Source organism: Thamnophis sirtalis, unplaced genomic scaffold (assembly GCF_051295495.1).
Source record: "Thamnophis sirtalis isolate CommonGarterSnake01/CBP01778 unplaced genomic scaffold, rThaSir2_p1.2 scaffold_6, whole genome shotgun sequence".
In the NCBI taxonomy this organism is placed as follows: Eukaryota; Metazoa; Chordata; class Lepidosauria; order Squamata; family Natricidae; genus Thamnophis; species Thamnophis sirtalis.
In genome coordinates, this window is record NW_028261386.1 from 121,563,548 (window position 1) to 121,586,244 (window position 22,697).

A 22,697-nucleotide genomic window follows, 5' to 3' on the forward strand; every position below is an offset into this window, starting at 1 on the left:
AAAAAGAATTTGCCTATTGGTGCTCAGACCATAGAACAGAGAATGACTTCTTAAAAACTTACATAAAAGATAAGAATCAGCCACATGAGGAATTGCTTAATAAAATTGACTCTTCGTAGGCTTTTTTGACCATTATTTATCAACCGGATCCCTAAACAGGCATGGAATATTTAATTTGATCACTTATTCCCCAAGGAATGCTGTATCTTTTAGTAGGGACCTATGCGATGGTTATTTAGCAAGCTAGGAATGGGTCACTGGCCCTATGCCAGGGGAAGGATGAGTCATCTGGATTCTGCTGCCTGGCCACCATGAAGCTACTCAATCTTCTCCTTTCCCATGGATTTTTCGTCTATGGTTTCCAGACCATTTGAATAAGTAGCACCAACAATTTAAACCTGTATTTCTTTATTTTTGTAGTTGGGAAGTTTGAGGGTTACAGAATGGAATGGATAGTTTTAGCACCTTTAAGGTGGGCTAAATAAAATTGGCTCTGCGCACTCCATTGACATTGTGGTGTTACTAGGCACGAGACAAAAAAAGCTTTTTGAATCTTTTTTTTTTTTTAAAAAAAATCCTGCTGGTCACAAGAAAATTGGTAATCCCTATGTGAGAAGCTTCAGGTTATTTAACATCTTATCTTGTTGCCACAAACTTTAGCTAATAGCAAAATCTGCATGGGTCAGTGAATGTGATTGTGTCACCATGTTGCAATTCTTCATTATCCCAGTTCAGTAAGCAAAAGCTCCCACAATCTCTCCTTCAATGTCCTTTTCCCAAACCAGAAAGAAGTGAAATGACCAATGTTTGGGTGATAAGGGGGGAAATAAGTCCGTAGATGTGAGTAGCTGAAGGGAATATTTATGTTTTTCACAGTGGCAATCCCTTCAGTGAGAAGCTTGAATGCTTATGATGTCACTTCGAGGACGATGCGTGTGCGGTGGGAACCTGTAAAAGGAGCGACTGGCTACATGCTATTATATGAACCTGTCAATGCCACAATACCAGCAACAGAAAAAGAGGTAACAACCCTCCCTCCACCCCTCTCTCCCTCCCTCCCTCTCCCTCTCCCTCTCCCTCTCTCTCTCTGATACTTATATTTGTTCCCATATACCCAAACAGTGAGATATAATTTGGCTTACAGTATAAAAGCAGGGACGCAGTGGCTCAGTGGCTAAGATACTGAGCTCGTTGCTCAGAAAGGTCAGCAGTTTGGCAGTTCGAATCCCTAGCACCGTGTAACGGAGTGAGCTCCCAGCTTACTTGTCCCAGCTTCTGCCATCCTAGAAGTTCGAAAGCATGTAAAAATGCAAGTAGAAAAATAGGGGCCATCTTTGGTGGGAAGGTAACAGCGTTCCATGCACCTTTGGCGTTTAGTCATGCCAGCCACATAACCATGGAGTACATCTTCGGACAGTGTTGGCTCTTCGTCTTTGAAATGAAGATAAGCACCGCCTGCTAGAGTGGGGAACAACTAGCACATATGTGCGAAGGGAACCTTTACCTTATAAAATCAAATGCATCAACAGGTGTATAGTATGGCAAAATTCAGGAAATTGTCAATTTGTTTACTTATTTATTTATAAAACTTACAAGCCACCCATCTTTCCTCAAGGTAACTCTGGGCAATAAATTCTTTCTAAGAAAACATTTTTAAACATGTTGTTTCTTATTTTGATGTTTTGCCTCTTTGTTTTATTTATTTCTTCTAGATGCGGGTCGGAGCATCAGTGACTGATGTGCAGCTGGTTGACTTGATTCCAAATACTGAGTATACTTTAACAGTTCATTCAACTTTTGGCGACCTCACTAGCGATCCACTCACGACTCAGGAAGTCACATGTAGGAATATTACCATTTTTCAAAATATTTGGTCCGTTGCCTTAGTGATTTGTGAGATCCTATAAGTGGACAGCTGTGTTAGTTCATGGTAGCCCAAAATCAGGAAAAGCTCATGAAAGCTTACACCTTTTAAGAAAACTTGTTAGATTGAAAAAGCCCTATCAAACTCCTCTCTACATGTATCTGCAGTGTAATTGCCAGCTGTGAGCACTTACCACAAAGTGTCCCATTGCTCTGGTAGGATTGCACTTCCTAGATCAACCTTCCTAGATCAACCTTTTTGTCACAGAGTGCCCAAACCGGAAGGGGTGCGCTTGTGGTTGCCAAAAACCCGATGACCGGCTCACTGAGCTGGGCTGATGGTGCAAATGCCCACAGAGAGGGCTCTATGTGCCATCTCTGGCACGCATGCCATAGGTTTGCCATCATGGTTCTAGATACTTCAGCCAGCATGGATTGTTATTTGTGACTTAAACTCTTTCACTTTTCGTGAAAAGATACTGATGTATGAAGTATTTTGAAAGCATCGGATGTTAAGCATAAACATCAACCATTGGAATTCTTTTTCTGGTAACAGCTGGGATTTATATAGCTATTTTTCATGGATAGCATAGTTTTTGGGAAGTATTTCCCCTAGAAAAATGAAGAGAGAATTGCCTTATTATATACAGCGTTACCTATTTGAATGGTAACGATGCAGATATTATCTTCAAAAACTTTTGTCTTCCTCTGCAGTTCTGTACAACAGTTTTTAAATTGAATATATATATATATATATTATATAAATAATATAAATATATATAAATTATTTTAATTTTATCAATTTCATATATACATTCACAATTATATGATCTCATAACTGTTATTAATAATATGTATTTATAACAATTTTTCCCTACTGTTGACAATATACTTGAAGATTGCTTTTTTAACATCCCATAGATCCATCTTATCTTACAACGGTCCTACTTCTTCTTCCCTCCCTCCCTCTTTCCTTCCTTCGTTTCTTCTCTCCTACTCCCCTTCCTTCCCTCCCTCCTTCCCCTTCCCTCCTTCTCTCCTTCCCTCCTTCCTTCCCTCCCTCCTTCCTTCCTTCCCTCCTTTCTTTTCTCCTTCTCTCCTTCCTTTCCCCCTTCCTTTCCTCCTTCCTTCCTCCCTTCCTTCTCTCCTACATTCAGTCCTTCCTTCCTTGAAAAAATATTTAATGAATTAATAATTGATAGTGTATTAATTTAATAATTAAATTAAATTCAGAGCAGGATAGGTTGCCAACAAGGGATAATATTTGTAGCTCAGGGTTGAAATGAGGGGTCCTTGGTGCTCTCTAAGCTCGCTTGTTTTCTTGCAGAAGTTTCATTACCCTAACTAGGTAACATCATCAGTGCTAGTAAGGAATGGGTTTTGCTCTCAGTTTATATTTTGCCTTTGTGGGTGGGAGTGGTCTTAGGGGTTTTTCTAATTGGCGTTAGGGTGTTCTCTAATTGATCCTTTCTTATTATGGTGAAGGTGTCATCTCCATATCTGACATCGGGTAGGTTGGCTACATGTAATCTATGTATTTATTTCTTTAGAGAAATATTGTCTAAGAACTTGGACAATACTATGTTTGTTTTTCAGTACCTTTAAGTGGAGCAAAAAGATTAAGGCTAAGTGACATTACTCACAGCAGCATGAAAGTCAATTGGGATCACGCTCCTGGAAAAGTTCGTAATTACGTAGTGAGATATAAAGCAGCTGAAGAAGATGAAGTAAAAGAGGTAAATCTATGTGTGAAAATAAATTAAATATTTAATCAGGATCATTTTATAGGTATTGATAAGATGTAAATAGGAGCCAAAGTCCATGATCTGTAAAGCTAAGATCAAATGATTTTAGTTTCTTTGGCTTTAATGATACTGTAAGCACCATTTACAGTATCATTACTGTACCATGAGTAGGATCTTATTATTATAAGCAAAATTGAAGTCTAAATTGGAAGATATATGAACCTGCATAGCAAAAAAAAAAGAGGGGACTTTTAAAATAAAATTTAAAAAAAAATGGGAATATTAGCATAAAGATGGGAATTCAGGCTGTATTAAAAATTGACAGTATTTGGTTTTCAGTCATTTAGAAGACGTGATATAAACAGGGAGAATAACCACTGTGAAAAGTTGATTAGCAATATCTTGATGCAATGGAAATAGGGTTGTTAGGCAACAAATCAAATTCATTGTGATTTACGATATTCATGTAATAACATGTTGAAAATAATGTAAAATTTTTCTAATGTGTATAATGACACACATGGAAATATATTGTGAGAGCCATAGCATCTCTTTGAAGCCGCCTGAGTCAACAGAACTTGAATGAGTGTGAGGACCCCTGTAGTTGGGGGCAATGTGATAAATCTGTACACCGCTTAGAGGGCTGTAAAGCACTGTGAAGCAGTGTATAAGTCTAAGTGCTATTGCTAAGTGCTATTGCTACTCACCCCACATATTGGAATACTAGTTTGAACAGCTACAAACAGCAATCTATCATTGCACTTCTCAAACAGATTGAATAAAGGAAGTGCCACATATTTTAAGTTGATCATTGGAGAAGTGTAGAATTTTGTTCCTTCGTAGTTTGAAAAAATATCCCAGATAATATATGCAGTTTAATGTCCGATAGTGTAGCTCGTTTGAAAATAAACATACACTGGAATTCTAATATATTAGAAATAGTTGTAAACTTTCTACTGCCTGGTGAAATAAGTGTCAAGAAAGAAATCTGGCTAATTTGTTTATGCAGATAAAAGTGGATCCATCCCAGACCAGCACGCCTCTTCCTGATCTTTTTTCAAAAACACTCTACCATGTAGAACTTGCTGCAGAATATGACGAAGGGCTGTCTGTGCCCGTAGCAGCAGAAGCCACCACTTGTAAGTCTATGCTGTTGCTTAATGGGCTTCTTTAGATTCTCATACAAGGGTGTGGCCTGAAATACGGTTTTATAGATGGTTATGCTGAAAATACATTAGAATGTTGTCACTTTAAATAGATAAGAGTTGTGTGTTGCATTTACATACCTTTGTGAATGAGTATCAGTGCTTTTATGATGTTTTTTTTATCAAGGCGCTCATCTGTTGCTTGGCTGATACATTTGTTAAGAAAGAATCTGCTTGAAATGCAGTATATCCAGATGAAATATAAAAATAATAATGATCTTTGAAGCAGCTATAGCCTTTCAAAAGCCATGGCACCATAAAGTTTACTCACAATTTGAAGTGGATCATTAACAGATCTTTGCATGCCTAATAACTGTCCAATATCTGTCTTTTCTTTTCTGGATATGGATTTGCATTTGCCACCATAAACAAACAAACAAACAAAATCTACAAAAGAAATTGTTCTCTTTGCATTCCTTCTTTTGTTCTTGTTTTGTGCGATCTGGCTACCACATCTATCAATCCACTGGTTTAATTGGCAGCCTTGGGTAATTAGGCAGATGTATCCCTTTTCCTTTAAGGTTGCATATTCCACACCATAAGAAGTGTGATGTTTCAATGTGTTTTACCTTGAAATTACACTTCACCCTTTAGCTGCTGCTGCTTTCAAGTCATTTTCAAGGGTAGTCCCAGGTAGAACATGTTGCAGTGCCTAGTTTATGTATTCTCTGAATATTTTTAAATGAAAGTTGGACAGCATTGGTACCTTGAGTTGGGTTGGAAGTTCTCTAGGACAACATTGTTGTTTCTTGTCACCATGTGGGAATCCTTTACAAAATCAGAACTCTTTAGTGCCCCAATCTCTTTGGGCTGAGCATTTGTTTCCACTGCTGTTGCCAAGGTAAAGTTTAGTGGATGAGCTGTTAATAAAATGGTGAAAGTCATTGAAAATTGGGGGATATAATTTTTGTGGAGATGATGTGTGTTGGTTGGCTGAGTTAATATGTACATGATTCCTATGTGACAAGATTATGAATTTCTTTTTTTTTGTAAATATAATCTAACAACATTGCTTCATTATTACATTCAATAGTCCCACTTCTGAAGTCATACATAGATTCCATATCCGATTCAAATCAGTAAAATTATCTGAAATCTTTGAAATGAAGCCTCTTTCAATGTATCAGTAGTGAATAGGCTTCTTCTTATCCCAACCAGAAAAAAAATTGTTATCAGCAGTACGGGTGGCATATTTCAATCTTAAGCCTAAAGATACATAATTTGAAAAATTAGACTTATTTCAATTTCATAGCTTCACATGAACAATATCGCGTCTGTGTTATCAGTCCAACATGTTCTAATTGGCACCTTTTATGTCATAATGCTTCCAGTTAAGCAATATAAGAGCATCTCTATTGAATTGTGATAGTTTTCTACAATAGCTGTACATATGACCCTGGGAGAACCACAAACAGATCATCTTCTAGTTTATTACTGCAATAAGATCACGTCTTGCATTCAGCTCTATGACAATTGAATCACTTCTGCAATTCCCTAATTAGTTTTCCTCTCTAAAAAACATTGAAATAGAGTTTTGAAACTTGACTTGTTGGGAGTTTTTCTCAGCATTCATGGGCCAGAACTTGCCATGTGTAAATATTAGCTCTACCAACATTTGATATATGGGAAGCTTTAGAAAAAGTGAAGATTGTTCTAAATGGGGAAATTATTGTGTATATTCCCACCAATGGTGGGTTCCAAATCCCGTTGCAACCATATTGGTTGCAACGGGCCCCGGCATCCTCCACATTAATGTGCGCACACATGCCTTCCAGCGATGCCTCCGCAATGCTCCAGCTGCTTGGCAGAGCGTCGCACAGGTGCTGTATGTGCCATGCTCATGCGCAGAAGCCCCGAAGGCTTTAAAGGACAGGTAAGGAGTGTGGGTGGATGGGTAGGCCCTCCGGCGCACTACCTGAATGGTACCTGGTGTTCCGGGCGTCCCGCCTGCAACCCACCACTGATTCCCACAAAACAAAAAGGTCTTACGCAGTAAATTTCTGTATCTAGTGATTTAGTATATAAGCATAGACTTTTTCTCTCTCTTTTCCACTTTACAGTACCTGTACCAGCACCCATCAATTTGAGAACAGATCAAGTAACCACAACTAGTTTCAGAGGTACTTGGGATCACGGAGCACCTGATGTAGCTCTCTACAGAGTAATGTGGGGGCCTTATGGTGAACCTGAAAAACAGGAGGTAGGAATTTTTGGATTCTTGAAATGAGTCAATTCAACAAGTGTGGAAGTGTAAATCTAGTGAGTATATGAAATTTAAGCAGTTACATTTACTCATAACTAAAATCAGAGATGCCCTTATCAATATGCCTATGTGTCTATGAATATTTTCTTGGCTACTACTGTATAAGGTTTCCTCCTAAACCTGATTTTAAAATATATTTAATTGAAAGATAAACACATGGGAACCTGTTGTGCTACAAAATAAAGTATCAGCCTCTAACTTAATCTAGAGAAGATTATTAAGAGCAGTATTACCTCTTCTGGTAAGATGATGCCTTGTGATGGTCACTCCCATTGTGATAACTATTTTATAAATAAGCAATCTTCATTGCAATAATTTCTAAGAGCATTTCTAATATGTTTTCAAAATTTCAGAGGTGCCCATCAGCCACAAATGATTGACCCTTAAAGATAATTAATGTTTGTCAGAATGATGGAGAATGTATTTGTAGCTAAGGAATATCAGGAAACATTTTTTCTTCCTCCTTTCTTCAGTATGTGAGGCTGCAATAATAGAATCCTGATTTCAGGGCAGTAATGTCTCTTCTTGAATCTCTCTTTGATCTTGGTCTGTAATTTAGGGTCTATTCCTTATTTTATCCTTCTGAATAATACCATTGTTCTTATAGAGGTAAAGCCCAATGCTAGTTGGCTTGGTGGCATCTGTTTTTTAAAGATGATGGTTTTATTGAAGATGGTGGTTTTTGGTGAATTTTTTGGAGTGGTCCCTTCTCATCACATATAAAGTCCCTCTGTGAGTGGTTTAGGAACCAAATGGGTGGTTCAGAAATATTGATGAATGGATGGAGATAGGTAGGTAGGTAGATAAATAGATAGATAGATACCTTGTTTCTCTGAAAATAAGACAGGGTCTTATTTTCTTTTGACCCCCAAAATAAGCACTTGGCCTTATTTTTGGGGAGGTCTCATTATTTTTGAGGTGCAGAAGGCAGCGAGCGTGGTCACCTCATGGCTGCTGTTGTGTTGAAATATTTTAGGGGAGGGTTTATTTTCGGGGGAGGGCTTATTTTAGCTCAAAAGTCCAATTGGGCTTATTATTCAGAGAGGTCTTATTTTCAGGGAAACAGGGTAGATAGGTAGATATTCAGAATTGATAGTACCTCTTGAACATGGCTTGCTAATATAAAACTATATCTGTATGTGAATGTGAGTGAGAGAGGTGGGGGGGGGAGACAGTTTGACTCTGGGTAGTTTGAAAACCCACCCACAAATAAGCCTCACACCCAGGGATAAACAATAACCTCATTTACTGAAAAACTCATCAGTTAACACTAGAGCTCATGTAATCACCTAATGCAAATAAATTCCTGGAGAAACAGCCAGGTTCTTCTAGTGCATTGAGAAAGGCTAATGGTTACAAACCTTACAGGATATACTTTACCATATTAAAAATGTTTACTATGGATACATTAATTCCTTGCTATGCAACTTCTTCTAATTTTTTTTTTGTTCTCTTTCCTCTCTTATTTTCGAAGACAATTCTGAATGGGGATGAAAATACGCAACTTTTTGAAAACCTTATCCCAGACACATTGTATGACATCTCAGTTACAGCAATTTATCCTGATGAATCAGAGAGTGATGAGCTGATTGGCAGTGAACGCACATGTACGCAATTTTGAAATACCTTAATTAATTAATAATTTGGGATGATTAAAGGACACAGGTTTCATACCCACTCAATCTCTGTTCTATCTTTCTTTACAGTGCCCCTTGTGCCTATAACAACACCAGGTAGGTTTTTCTCTTCATGACTAGCATGTTGCAAATTAGTGCTAGTGGAAAGAATAGGAAAGATAGCAAATAGATATCTCTGGGGGGGAAAATTACACACACACACACACACACACACACACACACACACACACACACACATAAACACACCACACACACACACACACACACACACACACACACAGAGAGAGAGAGAGAGAGAGAGAGAGAGAGAGAGAGAGAGAGAGACTCTGTATATAAAAAATTCCCTTCAGTCATTTATCTTACATGCTCAATGAGCATCTTGAAGCATCACTGACTTATAGCATATTTTTAGAAGGCATAAGCTGAAGCTAAAGAGTTGTGGTGCAAGCAATGAATACTGTGTTTGCACCATAGATCTCTCATGCTATGAACACTGAATAGCATGCATCATGGATCTTGCCCAAAGCTTTTGATCTTGACTTTTTCTTAGCATTTGTTATATAAATGGGAAAATAATATACATACATCCTAACTTCCTTCATGCATTCAAATTCTGTTCACCTGAACCTCATTTTATCCTTATTAGGAATTATATGAAATAGATTAGATTAAGAGTTAGTTAGATTAAAATTTTGTTGTTGACCTAGAGTCACATAGTTGGCAAGTCTGTCATTTTTTTGGTTGCCCAGTGCAGTATCGCATAGTTGTATTTTATGAATATTACTTGGTATACATTGGTGAAGTTTATAAATATTATTTGACATATGTTGGTGAAGTTATTTAAAATATACTTGGTATATGTTGGGGAAGATACAGTTATTTAAATTCCCAATTTTGACAGTTCTGTTTAATTTTAAATAAAAACTCAATTTAATTGAAAATGTTAAAAATATTTTTTTCTCAGACATGAGTACCTAGTTTTCATACGATAGCATAGAATGATTGTTTTTTATAATATTCTGCTCAGCAACTCTTTTAATAATTCCATTCCAGTACCAACAAGTCCCCCACGAAATCTCCAGGTATATAATGCAACATCTAATAGCTTGACTGTCAAGTGGGATCCTGCCGTTGGACGGGTGCAACGCTATAGGATCAATTACCGACCCACTATAGGCAGTGGTCCTGAACTTTCGGTAATTAATTTTCCAGAGGGAAAGCATTCACTGTTTTTTTTTTAAAAAGTTTCAATGTGTTAGATCAGTGGTAGTCAACTTGGTCACTACCGCCCACTAGTGGGCGTTCCAGCTTTCATGGTGGGCGGTAGGGGTTTGCTGTAACTCTGCTTTATAAATTGTATAAAGTTACTTCCCTACTTTATAAATCACCACTACTGTGGAACCGGTGGGCGGTTAGAAAATTTTACTACTAACAGAAATACAAAAGTGGGCGGTAGGTATAAAAAGGTTGACTACCCCTGTGTTAGACTGTTAAACGTTTTAACAGTCTAACACTCTGAACAGATTTTTTTTTGGGGGGGGGTTCTTTTTTTTATAGTTTTAACATTTTGCATAATCAGGTCACAGTTTGCTTCAGTGGTGGGTTTCAAAAATTGTTCGAACCTACTCTGTGGGTGTGGCCTCCTTTGTGGGAGTGGTTTGTCGCTCATGTGACCGGATGGGAGTGGCTTGTCACCCATGTGACCGGATATGAAGATGCCGACGACACTTGTCAGAACCACCTTAGATTACCTCACACACAGCACTGGCATGCATAAGAATATGATGTAAACTTGTTTTTTAAAAGGCATCTTTGGTTTGCGTTAAAACAACTTCAACACACGCAATATTCTGATTGCACCACAAATGCAATAGGCATCCTTACCTTTCACAGAGGCACTGAGTTTCATAAATATGAGCATGATAGTGTAGAATAATCATATCCAAGGACCAGTGGTGGGTTTCAAAAAATTTTGGAACCTCTTTTGTAGGTGTGGCCTGCTTTCCGGGTCCACTGGTGGAACCTCTTCTAACCGGTTCGGTAGATTTGATGAACTGGTTCTACCGAATAGGTGTGAACTGGTAGGAACCCACCTCTGGTTTGCTTCCTACATTACAACGAGGAAATATTGACTGTTAGATAAAAGAAACATCTCAGTGTAGAATTTTACTTGAAAGAGAGGGAGAGAAAAGTTCCAGGAAAACACTTCTAGTTGTGCTTCAAACAATGCAAGATTTCTAAAATAGACTAAGCTCACCCATAGAGAGAAACACATATAACTGGATGTTGATTGTGAAGAGTTATAGTTAATTTTGCTGCATGTCCTCACAATTGGATTTTGCTGAAATTTCCTGTCATATTATCTCCATAATAAAAGCTGAACGAAGGCCCTGGGGTGAATGAGTCAGTTACAAACTGGGACGATGAAACAAAAAAGGCAATTACGTGATGATATGACTTTGGTTACATGTCATAAGTTCCAGGTTTTGCACTGTGATGTCATGCTATATGCTTGTCCTTTTCTTCCCCCTTTCCCTACAAATGTCTATGCCAGGGAGCTATAGGTATAATATAGCTTTTAATTAATCAGCTCTTCTGACCGAGTCTTCCCAAGAGCATGAAACAAACTCCTTGTCCTGGCAAAAAACCCTTTTGTTAATTTACAGTGAATTCTGCTCATTCACAGCCAGCAAAGTTTTTCAGAGGAGGATTTATGGTCACATACCTTATCTGGCTTCGAGAGATGACAGGCCAATATCTGCAGAACTTGGCAAGGAATATCGGAGAGTCACTAACCAATTAGCAAACAAATGGTTTCCTGCAAACTCCACTCCCCTTTAGCTCCTCTTTTATTTCCTCTGGGAGGAGCCATTCATCATCCCTCTGCGGCCTTACTCCCAAGTTGACCCCTGATCTTTAGTTGTTCCCTTCATCTGGCAATTCTGCGCATGCGCACACTGGGAACCAGCTGTTTGTCTGCCTCACTGATGTCTGCGAGGGCAGCTGATAACTGGCATATGGCTCTGGCCCCCTTTCTGCCTCTGACACAGAGCCCTCATCAAAGCCTTCCCCAGACTCCAGGACTGGCCCATGTTTCTCCCCAACCTCCTCACTCCGAATCTGTTGCTGGTTTCACTAGCCTCTGGCAAAGTTTTTCAAAGGAGGATTTATGGTCCCACACCTTATCTGGCTTCGAGAGATGACAGGCCAATATCTGCAGAACTTGGCAAGGAATATCGGAGAGTCACTAATTAGGAAACGAATGGTTTCCTGCAAACTCTCCTCCCCTTTCGCTCTTCTTTATTCCCTATGGGAGGGACTATTTACCATCCACCTGTGGCTTTACTCCCGAGTCGACCCTTGTTCCTTAGCTGCTCCCTTCTCCTGGCAGCTCTACACATGCACACACTGGGAACAGGCTCCAGCTGTTCTTCTGCCCCACTGATGTCCGACTCCAAAGGCAGCTAATAACTAGCATACGGCTCTAGTCCCCTCTCTGCCTCCGATGCAGAGCCCTCATCAGAACCTTCCCCCAACTCCAGGACTCGCCCATGTTCCTCCCAACCTCCTCACTCCGAATCTGTTGCTGGTTTCACTAGCCTCTGGCAAAGTTTTTCAAAGGAGGATTTATGGTCCCACACCTTATCTGGCTTCGAGAGATGACAGGCCAATATCTGCAGAACTTGGCAAGGAATATCGGAGAGTCACTAATTAGGAAACGAATGGTTTCCTGCAAACTCTCCTCCCCTTTCGCTCTTCTTTATTCCCTATGGGAGGGACTATTTACCATCCACCTGTGGCTTTACTCCCGAGTCGACCCTTGTTCCTTAGCTGCTCCCTTCTCCTGGCAGCTCTACACATGCACACACTGGGAACAGGCTCCAGCTGTTCTTCTGCCCCACTAATGTCCGACTCCAAAGGCAGCTGATAACTAGCATACGGCTCTAGTCCCCTCTCTGCCTCCGATGCAGAGCCCTCATCAGAACCTTCCCCCAATTCCAGGACTGGCCCATGTTCCTCCCCAACCTCCTCGCTGTCCGAATCTGCTGCCAGCTCTGCTGGCTGCTGGTGGGCCACTACATCAGCCACATGAGCATTCTCATGTTTATATTTTCTAACCAATATGCAGACATAAAACAACTGTTTTATTTATTAAAATCCTTGCATTGACTGATGTCTTGTCATTCTTGTGTCTGACAAATAATCAAGCAGACAATTAAAAATGCCCCCCTAACAAGTTATAAAATGTTTAAATGAAATAGTTGCAGTGCTGTCATTCTGAGCTAGGAACCTGAATCTGAATCTCTATAACATGCAAGACATCATTCTTTTTTCAGACTAAACTCTGTTTGGTTTGTTGCCTTACTGTTTTTCATGTCGTTCCATTGTATTCAAGGCCACTGTAGGAGGAAACAAGAACAATATCGTGCTTCAGAAACTGCAGCCTGAAACCCCTTACCGCATTACGGTTTCTTCGATTTACGCCGAAGGGGATGGAGGACAAATATCAGGAAAGGGCAAGACCAGTAAGTGAAACCCTTCTGAACATTTTGTTTTTCACTGAAGCAGAATCACAAAAAGAGATTTTCAAATGATTTGGGGAAGTTGGCAGGTTTTTGGAGTTTATTATCATACGGCCCTTGTTCGTTTGTGTTTCTTTTAAAGCCACATCATCAACTTCTAAAAAAAACAATTTCTCTTTCCTTTGTTCTCTTGCTGTTTTTCACATCATTCCACTATATTCAAGTCCACAGTAGGATTTAAATTAGGATTTATTTCGAGTACAGGTGGCTCTTGAATTACGGCCATAAATGGATCCTGCCCACTAGGCTCGGAAGTCGCGACAAATGTTAAATGAACTGCCTCAAATACCAGCCATCCTTGGTCTCCCTACTGCATTTTTTAAACGAATGCATGGGTCGTAAAGTGGATCCCAGGGGTGGGGGAGTGCCTGGAAAGGCCTAGTGAAGGGACTAGCCCACCTGCCTCAGGCCTCCCAAGGCTTCTCTCAACCCGAGATACCCCATGTTCTCCTTCCCACCCCTCTTGTGCCTCACATGCGTGCCCTTGCACAGCTGGCTCTCTTGGCACTGAGAAACAATGAGGAAGGAACATGCTGGGTGCACCCTGCCTTCCTAATTCTGCCACTGCCCTTCCTCCTGCCAAGGTGCCCTGCCTTTCTGAGGCAAAAAAAGGACCGGTTTCCTAGCCTTTCAAAGCTTTCTGCCCCAACAGCTGGGAGGATGCAAATCTCCCCAGACTGTTGATAGGCTTTAGGAGGCCATCCTTTGCATGTAAAGGCAGCAGTTTCTGGAGGAGCCTTCCAAAATCTTTCCCTTGCTTAACCATCTCTCTTCCCCAGAAACCCACATTTCTTCAATAAACAAAACAGAAAAACTCTAGGAAGGACCCAATGGTGGGATTCAGCCGGTTCGGGCAAACCGGTTGTTAAATTGCTGGCTGGCCCCGCCCCTTCCAGGAATTCCCACATGCCCCGTTTGGGCTCCCAGAGAGACCTACTAGGCCCAAAATGGGACATGGAGGTGTGTGACCCCCCTACAGCCCGTTTTTGCTCCCAGGAGGCTGCAGAAGGCTGAATGCTACCTGTCACACCCCTGGCCATGCCTACCCAGCCAGGGCATTAGGGACCGGTTGTTAAATTATTTGAATCCCACCACTGGAGGGATCGCTTGTTTGATCTCCCCCTTCCCCCCCAATTAGGTGCTAAACCTAAATTCCCTGCCTTTGCTCTCTATCCCTTTTGAAAAACTTACCCTGACTCCAGGCAGATAAGTAGAAGAACTGAGCAAGCAAGGAGAGAAAATCTTTCAACAGCTTTTTCCCTCAAACTGCAAGAAAAACAATAACATCTCCAAAAGTTTAGCAGACTAGAGAGTTGCGCAACAAAATGGTGGATGCTGGGTCTTTGCAAAGCTTTTAAGGATTCGCCTTTAAGTCTTAGCTTGAGCCTTCAGTTAATAGAAGGACAGTAAATTAGATTTGCAAACATCCTGCATGAGGCTGAATTGTTTCGGCAGCTCCTCAAAGCACTGCAGCTGCTTTAACTTTGAAACAGGGTCATATGTAGTTTTGGAGTACCTGTAGTTACTTTGAACAGTTGTTAAATGACCTGTTGTTTCTTGACAACTACCTGTATTTAAGGTTTCCTTTCTATAGCTTTCATTTCTTTAAATGATTTGTATGTGTGAGTGAGAAAGGGAGGCAGAGGCTAATGTAAGTTTATTTCTTCCAGAAGATTGTTTTATTGAATGATAAGTGCACAATTCTTGCACAGTTATTGTGTAGCATCCAGCTTTCTTTCCCCAAGATAGGGCTTCTGTTCTCTGGGCCCAAATCAATAAAACAAACCAGAGGTGGTGTTTTGTTTCACCTTGGAGCACTGAGAAATAACAAAAAAGCTGGATGGCTTCATCACAATTATACATGGCCTTTTAATGAACTGTTCTCTTTCCCCCGCTTTCCATCCATTTCTGTCCACTGCAATTCATTTGTTTCCAGGCTCTGGACTTCTCTCTGGAATGCAGTTTGGAAAAATACCGCCTCAAATCTATGTAATCAGCAGAGTATTACCCCACCAAAAAAGGCTGTTGAAGCCATAATGATAAAGTCTACTTTCATTTCATTCTTTGGAAAAACACTTTTGTGTTGACATTCTACAGCTGGACCCTTAAAGGGTCATCATTAAATATTAACACACACATATTAAAGTTCCTGAAAATAGGATTCTTATGCCTCCCCATTTATTCCTTAAAAGTGTGCTCTTCATTAACTTTCACAACTATCTGGTTTCTCCAAATATTTGATTTGGATGAGAGAGGAAAATATATCAGAGTTAAATGTATTTAAACTCATTGCCCAAATGTGTTTTACTAGGAGAAACTACAGTGCAATTACTTAACTTTTACTGAATAGTGGCAATGGGTAGGTACATTTAACCCCACAAGGATGAGAATAGTAGTTTAATAACCATTATGTGATTGATGGTAGGGAAGCATCTTTATTGCTTTGGTTTTTATTTTGTCTTTGTTTCACAAAGCTTTCTATTTCTGAACAGCCATGTAGCGAGATAGGTTAATCTGAACCAGCCTGCTGAAAGATTATGTCATTCCATCTCTTCCTTTTGTCAGCGGAGAACGGGATTTCCCACCCTCTGAGTTTAATGGCTTCAGGAACACAAGAGCTTAGTTATACCATCAATAGTACAGCTGGATGGCTATTGAGTAGTGAAGTTCCTCAGCCCTCCTTAAGCTTCAGAAATAAAGTGGCAACAGCAGCAAAGCAGTAGCGGAGAATTTTATTCCAAGAAGCAGTATTTTTCGCAGGTTTTCACATTTTCTTTAGATTAAAGAAAACTGTAAGTTTAGGTTGTCCATGCAATGCATTTAAGAATGAACAGTTGAAATGGACATGGCAGAGATTCAAGTGTCAGTTTTATGCCATTCGTGGTAACTCAGTGGCTAAGACACTGAGCTTATCAATCAGAAAGGTCAGCAGTTTGGCGGCTCGAATCTAGTGTTGCGTAACGGACTGAGCTCCTGTTACTTGTCACAGCTTCCGCCAACCTAGCAGTTTCGAAAGCCCCTAAAAAATGCAAGTAGAAAAAACAGGAACTACCTTTAGTGGGAAGGTTACAGCATTCCGTGCACCTTCGGCTTTTAGTCATGCCAGCCACATGACCATGGAGACATCTTCAGACAGCAGTGGCTCTTCGGCTTTGAAACGGAGACGAGCACCGCCCCCTAGAGTCGAGAACAATTAGCATATATGTGCGAGGGGAACCTTTACCTTTCACAACTAGGACAGCACTTTGTTATATCAATTTATATAGCTAGCCCTCCCCAACTTTAAGATGCTTCCCATTTAAGGCATACAACCTTGATATGAATGCATATCTAAATATTTAATCTTTCTTTCTTATATTTTTAAATCACTTCAGAACCTCTCAACCTTGTAAGGAATCTTAGAGTTTATGATCCAACCACTAGCACGTTAAATGTCCGATGGGATCATGCTGAAGGAAATCCCCGTCAGTACAAGGTGTATTATAAACCTGTGGCAGGCGGAACAGAGGAAATGGTAATTTGTTTTGTATGCATATTTTGTACCTGGGTAGTTTCTGTCCAGAAACTTGGAGGCTCCTCAGAATGATGTGACCCCGTTTAATTATGGAGAACTCACCACTGATAACAAATTCCTCCAGGATTTTAGATATGGATAAAATAAGAGAACTTTAATGAAAACGAAGGTCATCTTTTATGTTATTAGAAAAAGTAGTTTAAGAACATCATGAAATTTCCAATTACATGCCCCGTTTTAAACTTTGACAGGTAACATTGCCTGGGAATACAAACTATGCTACTCTAAGGAATCTCCAGTCCGACACCCCGTACAAAATAACCGTTGTCCCTGTTTACTCAGAAGGTGATGGAGGTCGGGCGTCTGATACGGGGAAAACACGTAAGTAGAACTGAGGATTGTTTATGGAGATTCTCAGTCATCCTGTTCATGGTTGTCCCAAAGGTGCTTTTTTTCAAGGGGCAACTGATTTTTCTTTGAAAACGTTTCTCTTCTCATCCAAGAAGCTTCTTCAGCTCTGACTGGATGGTGGAGAATTGAAGGATTATACTGCTTGCAGACAGCTGGTCATTTGCATTCTTTTAGCGAGTCATTGAGGCCCCCTGGAGGTTCATCTGTGTCACCAGGGTAGTGCAAATGGGTGTTTAGCCTTCTTGGAACTGTTGAAAGGACTGTGTTAGAGGCTAGGGGTAGAATGGGAGGGATACAACATCATCGATCTCCAATCTATAACACAATCCTTTCAACAGTTCCAAGAAGGCTCCACATCCATTTGCACTATTCAGGTGACCCCGATGACACAGGGAAAAAAACCCTAAGTGGCCGCAATAACTTGCTAAATAGAATGCAAATGACCATGCAAGAAATAGAAATCCTTCCATTCCCCACCATCCAGTCAGAGCTGAAGAAGCTTCTTGGACGAGAAGTGAAATGTCTTCAAAGAAAAACCAGAAAGTCCTGTTGCCTCTTGAAAAAAGTAGCTTCAAAGGAATTTGGTGAATTCCACAATTCATCAAATTAAAATAGAATTAGGTAGCTTGCTGATTGTAAATGGCTTAAGCTTACTGTACTTCATTTTGCTATAGTACAAATCATTGACAATTTAGTAAGGTGACTCAAATTAATAAGGTATTTTTGTAGATATTAGCCCATATAGTCCCTATATAATCCTAATCTGAAAGTGGCTTGCTTATTTTTGGCTTAGCTCCATGGGAAAACACATTTAAAACCAGTTTGTTAGTTAATGAATCCAGGTTGTTTTAATGATGGACTCTTTGTAAGACTGAGCTCAGAACTATGATTTATGGTTACTTTATATAAAAAAAATCTGTTTATACTCTGCCCAAAAATCTAGGCATGGTAGAAAAAATACAGGGGAGCTGAACTGAAATTGGCAAAAAAAGTCATAATCTGCTTGTTTGCAAGGGTGTTTTTGGCTTATTTAATAAAACAGTTAAAGCAAATCCAGATGCAGGTGTTGGCTTTAGAGTATGCTAGCGCAAGCAGAAACATAGTTCTCTCTTCCAGAACTGATCCTCTTCAGTACTACCAAAATTATTACAATGGAACCTACTTTTAATAGACTGGTAGGGATGGAAGTGGGGAAGATTATTGATTATTCCCCAATGTCCAATAAATTGAAGTCATCATGGTGACACAAGTGACATTATTTAGGGAATGATATCCTTGTGCAAATGATGCTTATTGCAAAATTTTCTCGACTTACATAGTATCTTCAGGCAAATGACATAGACATTGTTTACATAAATAACATTATTACACAAATAACATAAAGTGTAACTGATGTAGCAATAGCACTTAGAGTTACATATCGCTTCACAGTGCTTTACAGCCATCTCTAAGTGGTTTACAGAATCGGCATATTGCCCCCAACAATCTGGGTCCTCATTTTATCCACCTTGGAAGGATGGAAGGATGAGTCAACCCTGAGCTTCCAACTTCCAAATTGCAGGCAGCCGGTAGGCAGCAGAAGTAGCCTGCAGTACTGCACTCTAACTACTGCGCCACCATGGCTCATACATATGATAGTTAAGTCTTGTGATTTTACTTTGTTCAGAGTCTACAAATAGGGGGATTTCTTTAAAAATGCAAAATTGTTTTATATGATTCAGTGGTAAGGGGGACACCAAGAAACGTCCAAGTTTACAACCCAACAACAAACAGCCTTAACGTCCAGTGGGAGCCCGCACCAGGTCCAGTGCAGCAATACAAAGTTGTCTATAATCCATTAGCTGCCACAAAGCCACCAGAATCTGTAAGTAATTTAATTCAGTTATCTCCAAAGCAATCTCTGGTTGATGAAAAAGAAATAATGCATCCTATTCTACTGTAAATGCATGAATATTCTGAATATTCTTCTTAGAGACAGCTTCATAACTTATATCAGTTTGTGGTTAGAACCTGTTCAGCATAATAGTTAATTTTTTGGACTAAGGAGTAAGAACATTGAGTTAAGCTCACCCTCAATCATGGAAGCCCACTTCGTGTCCTCCAATATTGGATTTTTCTGAGTTTTCAGTCCTTTAATTCATTGATTCATAGTCAAAGTTAAAAAATTATCTCGGTGCATTGGGAGGAGGGGAAAGCAGTGTATAGGAAAAAGATAATAACAAAAATTTAACACCCAAGTACATCAGCAGTCGGACAGATATAAAAAAGTCATATCAAACATTTTGACATTTCACAATTTGGTAGGGTGTATGCAGACGTATAATCTGCATAAGTATTCCAAGAGAGTGTTGAGATACCGTATTTCCCAAAATTACGACATGTCCTGATAATATGGCCATGCCACATTTTTCTGGTGGGCAAAAATATATCTGGGTACTTGAGAGACCGCCTGCTGCCAATTACCTCCCAAAGACCCATTAGATCACACAGGGTTGGCCTTCTCCGGGTTCCGTCTACCAGCCAATGCCACCTGGCTACTACCCGGGGGAGGGCCTTCTCTGTGGCAGCTCCGGCCCTCTGGAACGAACTCCCTGCAGGGATTCGGACCCTCACCTCTCTCCAGGCCTTCCGAAAAGCCGTCAAAACCTGGCTTTGCCGGCAGGCCTGGGGTTTATGAGTTCCCTTCCCCTCTCGACTTGTATGGTTGTGTGATTCTTGGTTATTTTAATTACTTGTATTCTGTTCTATGTTCCCCTTTTCCCCTTTTGAGTTGTTCGCCGCCCTGAGTCCCTCCCGGAGAAGGGCGGCATACAAATAATAAAATTCAATTCAATTCAATTCAATAAGCCCTCCCCTGCAAATAAGCCCCCTGGACAACCCCCACCTCCGGCCAGGCAGAGCGCTGCTCACCAACCTAGCAGTATCCCAAAGGTCCCAAGCTGCGGGAACCAGGGGGGCGGGGGAGGCAAAGGTGATCATGTTGCTTAGTGCCTTCGGGATACTGCTAGGTTGGTGAGCGGCTCTGTGCCTAGCTGAAGAGGGGGGTTGCCACTCTGGGCGTATGCTCTATGTTTGTACGCTCTGCCAGCAGGTGGCCACAACCATAGAACGTACACCCAGAGCGGCCACTGCTGGAAGACTCGGTTTGGAAGCTGCAGAAAAAGCCATGAGGTGGCAGCAGAGATCCCCTGGCTCTGCGGAGAGAACTGGACCAGGGCATTGTGAGGCTGGGAGGCATGAGAGGGAGAGCAGAACAGCCGCTCATGCAACCCCCCTCTCCAGTTGTGCAGAGCACCATTTACTGCCATTTTGAAGGCGCCAAGCTGCGGGAGCCAGGTAGCGGCGAACAGGCACTCACGTTGCTTGGCAATACCCCTAGGTCAGTGAATGGCGCTGTGCCCGGCTGGAAAGAGGATTTGTCAAGTGGCTGCTCATGAGTGTGGTCGCTTTATGGCTGTTGTGTTGTGCTGCTGTGACAGCGCAACACCGCCATTTGCCCATGAGGCTGTGCCCGGCTCTTTGGGAGCCCGCTTGCAAGAGAGCAGCCGCCCGCCAATCTCAAAACAATAAAACTTCCCCTCATAATAAGGCCCAAGCCATATTTTGTGTGTAAAAAAAAAACCACCCTGTCTTATTTTAGGAGAAACATGGTAGTTTCTCAGTTTACATCCCTGAAGACTCAGTACTTAAGCAGTCTATTGGGCTGGTGAAGGATATTCAACAGCTCACCATCAGTTACAGACAACATTTCAGTATTGCTTTCTTTCTAGGTTATTGTACCAAGCAACACACGCAATGTTTTATTGGAACGTCTGGCTCCTGATACTCCATATTCAGTAAATGTCATTGCTTTGTATGCTGATGGAGAAGGGGATCCAAGTACAGAACAGGGAAGAACATGTAAGCAGAAAATCATGCATGTTATTGCTAAACTCTGTTTGACTAGTGTGAATTACTCCTTCCTACCTTGCTCTCTAAATAAGTTTTGGTTCTTATATTCTGCACTGGGCCTTACATGAATGTGGTTTATCTTGTTTCAATTATTAGAGGTACTGAATGAACACATATTAGGGAAGCCTTGCATAGAAAACTTTTCTGTGTTTAGTTCAATATTATGTCTCTGAATAGAGGCTTAAAGTATACTCTTTGAATACATAAAATGTTCCATTTTAAAGTATCCAGAGGAATTAAAGCAAATTTTTATATTAAGGACATCCAGAATTCGGTAAATGTTCATATATTGTGGATTATCAGACACACAGAAATGCAGTTCATTGCAACCGAAAGTGACAATCTTAGATTGTCAATAGCAACATGTTCAGAATGACTTTTGGCCATTGGTACATATTTAGAAAGTGTTTGCTTTGGCTGAAAATGTGGACCTTATAAATGTTAGGATTTTGTATTAGATAAGGTCAAGAGAAAGGCCCCTTCATCCTCAAGGAGGGCTTTGAAAGGAGGAAATGTGTCTATTTAGGACTTCTGATTTTGAAATTCACAAGGATGACCTACTCCAAATCTTGGCCAGTAGATGATTGGGATGTGTAGATGTTGGAGGAATGAAGGTCTACATTATAGGACAAGAGAGGAAGAAGGAAAGGAGACAGGATGAGCTGTGGTGCTGGGTGGAGGCCATTTGGCTAGAACCATATATAATATGGTATAATTTGGTTGGATTAAGGACACTATAATAAAAGAATAGGTAGAGTAGGATTAAAATTGGAGGAATTGTGGACCAAGATGGTAAATCACAATGATGGAGGAAGGATGATTTGGAGGAAAGAAAATTATGGAAATGCAATGAGAAAAATTATGGAAATGCAATGAGAAAGTTGATTTAATCATCCAATGAGGTGAAAGTGCAACATCAGAAGGTACAATTCTGTGTTTGGTCCTTTCAGAAGTAGACACACATTACTGGCTCTATCACTTTTTAAATTTTGATTAGTGGGAAATAAATAATGTCTAAAATTTCGATGAAGCTTATTTTATGAACATCCCACTATCTGTTGAGTTGACCATTCCAGAATAGACATTGTTCCTTGTAAAAGTTAAATAAGCATTGAATAAATTTATAATCCTCAGTTGATCAGTTTTAATTTTTGTTTTACTAAATGAAATTATTATAGTTGAATTATTTCAGTGATAGTTTCTGAAGTCATGAATAGTTATATATTATACATTCACCAGGATTATGAAACCAGATTAACCCAAAGTTATTCTAGAAGGATATAGCAAATCAAAAACGTTCACAATTTCAAACTTAGAAGGGGTCATCAGATTGGATTGTATAAATAGATTTTATTAATTTAACCACATTGGAAAATTCTATGATTTATTTACTTATTTAACAGCTGCTTTTATTTAGCAGGTTAAATCAGAAAAGTTAAGAAAAGTAATTTTAGTTGTCCATACTCATAATTTTACAGTATGCATACTACATTGATTCAAGACCAAGTTGTCATCAAAAGCAGTA

General features: G+C 40.1%; 1 protein-coding gene across 4 annotated transcripts in view; it reads left to right on the forward strand.

Annotated features, from left to right (window-relative positions):
• COL12A1 (collagen type XII alpha 1 chain) overlaps positions 1-22,697 on the forward strand; it is a 154,475-nt gene that overhangs the window by 77,153 nt on the left and 54,625 nt on the right. For all 4 annotated transcript variants that reach the window (XM_087718861.1, XM_087718858.1, XM_087718860.1 and 1 more), the window contains exons 24-36: positions 877-1,022; positions 1,713-1,842; positions 3,460-3,599; positions 4,618-4,747; positions 6,874-7,013; positions 8,551-8,683; positions 8,783-8,809; positions 9,767-9,909; positions 13,110-13,239; positions 16,671-16,810; positions 17,062-17,191; positions 18,943-19,085; positions 20,992-21,121. In XM_087718861.1, the coding sequence (XP_087574987.1) occupies positions 877-1,022; positions 1,713-1,842; positions 3,460-3,599; positions 4,618-4,747; positions 6,874-7,013; positions 8,551-8,683; positions 8,783-8,809; positions 9,767-9,909; positions 13,110-13,239; positions 16,671-16,810; positions 17,062-17,191; positions 18,943-19,085; positions 20,992-21,121 (1,662 nt within the window). The remainder of the gene's footprint in view (positions 1-876; positions 1,023-1,712; positions 1,843-3,459; positions 3,600-4,617; positions 4,748-6,873; positions 7,014-8,550; positions 8,684-8,782; positions 8,810-9,766; positions 9,910-13,109; positions 13,240-16,670; positions 16,811-17,061; positions 17,192-18,942; positions 19,086-20,991; positions 21,122-22,697) is intronic.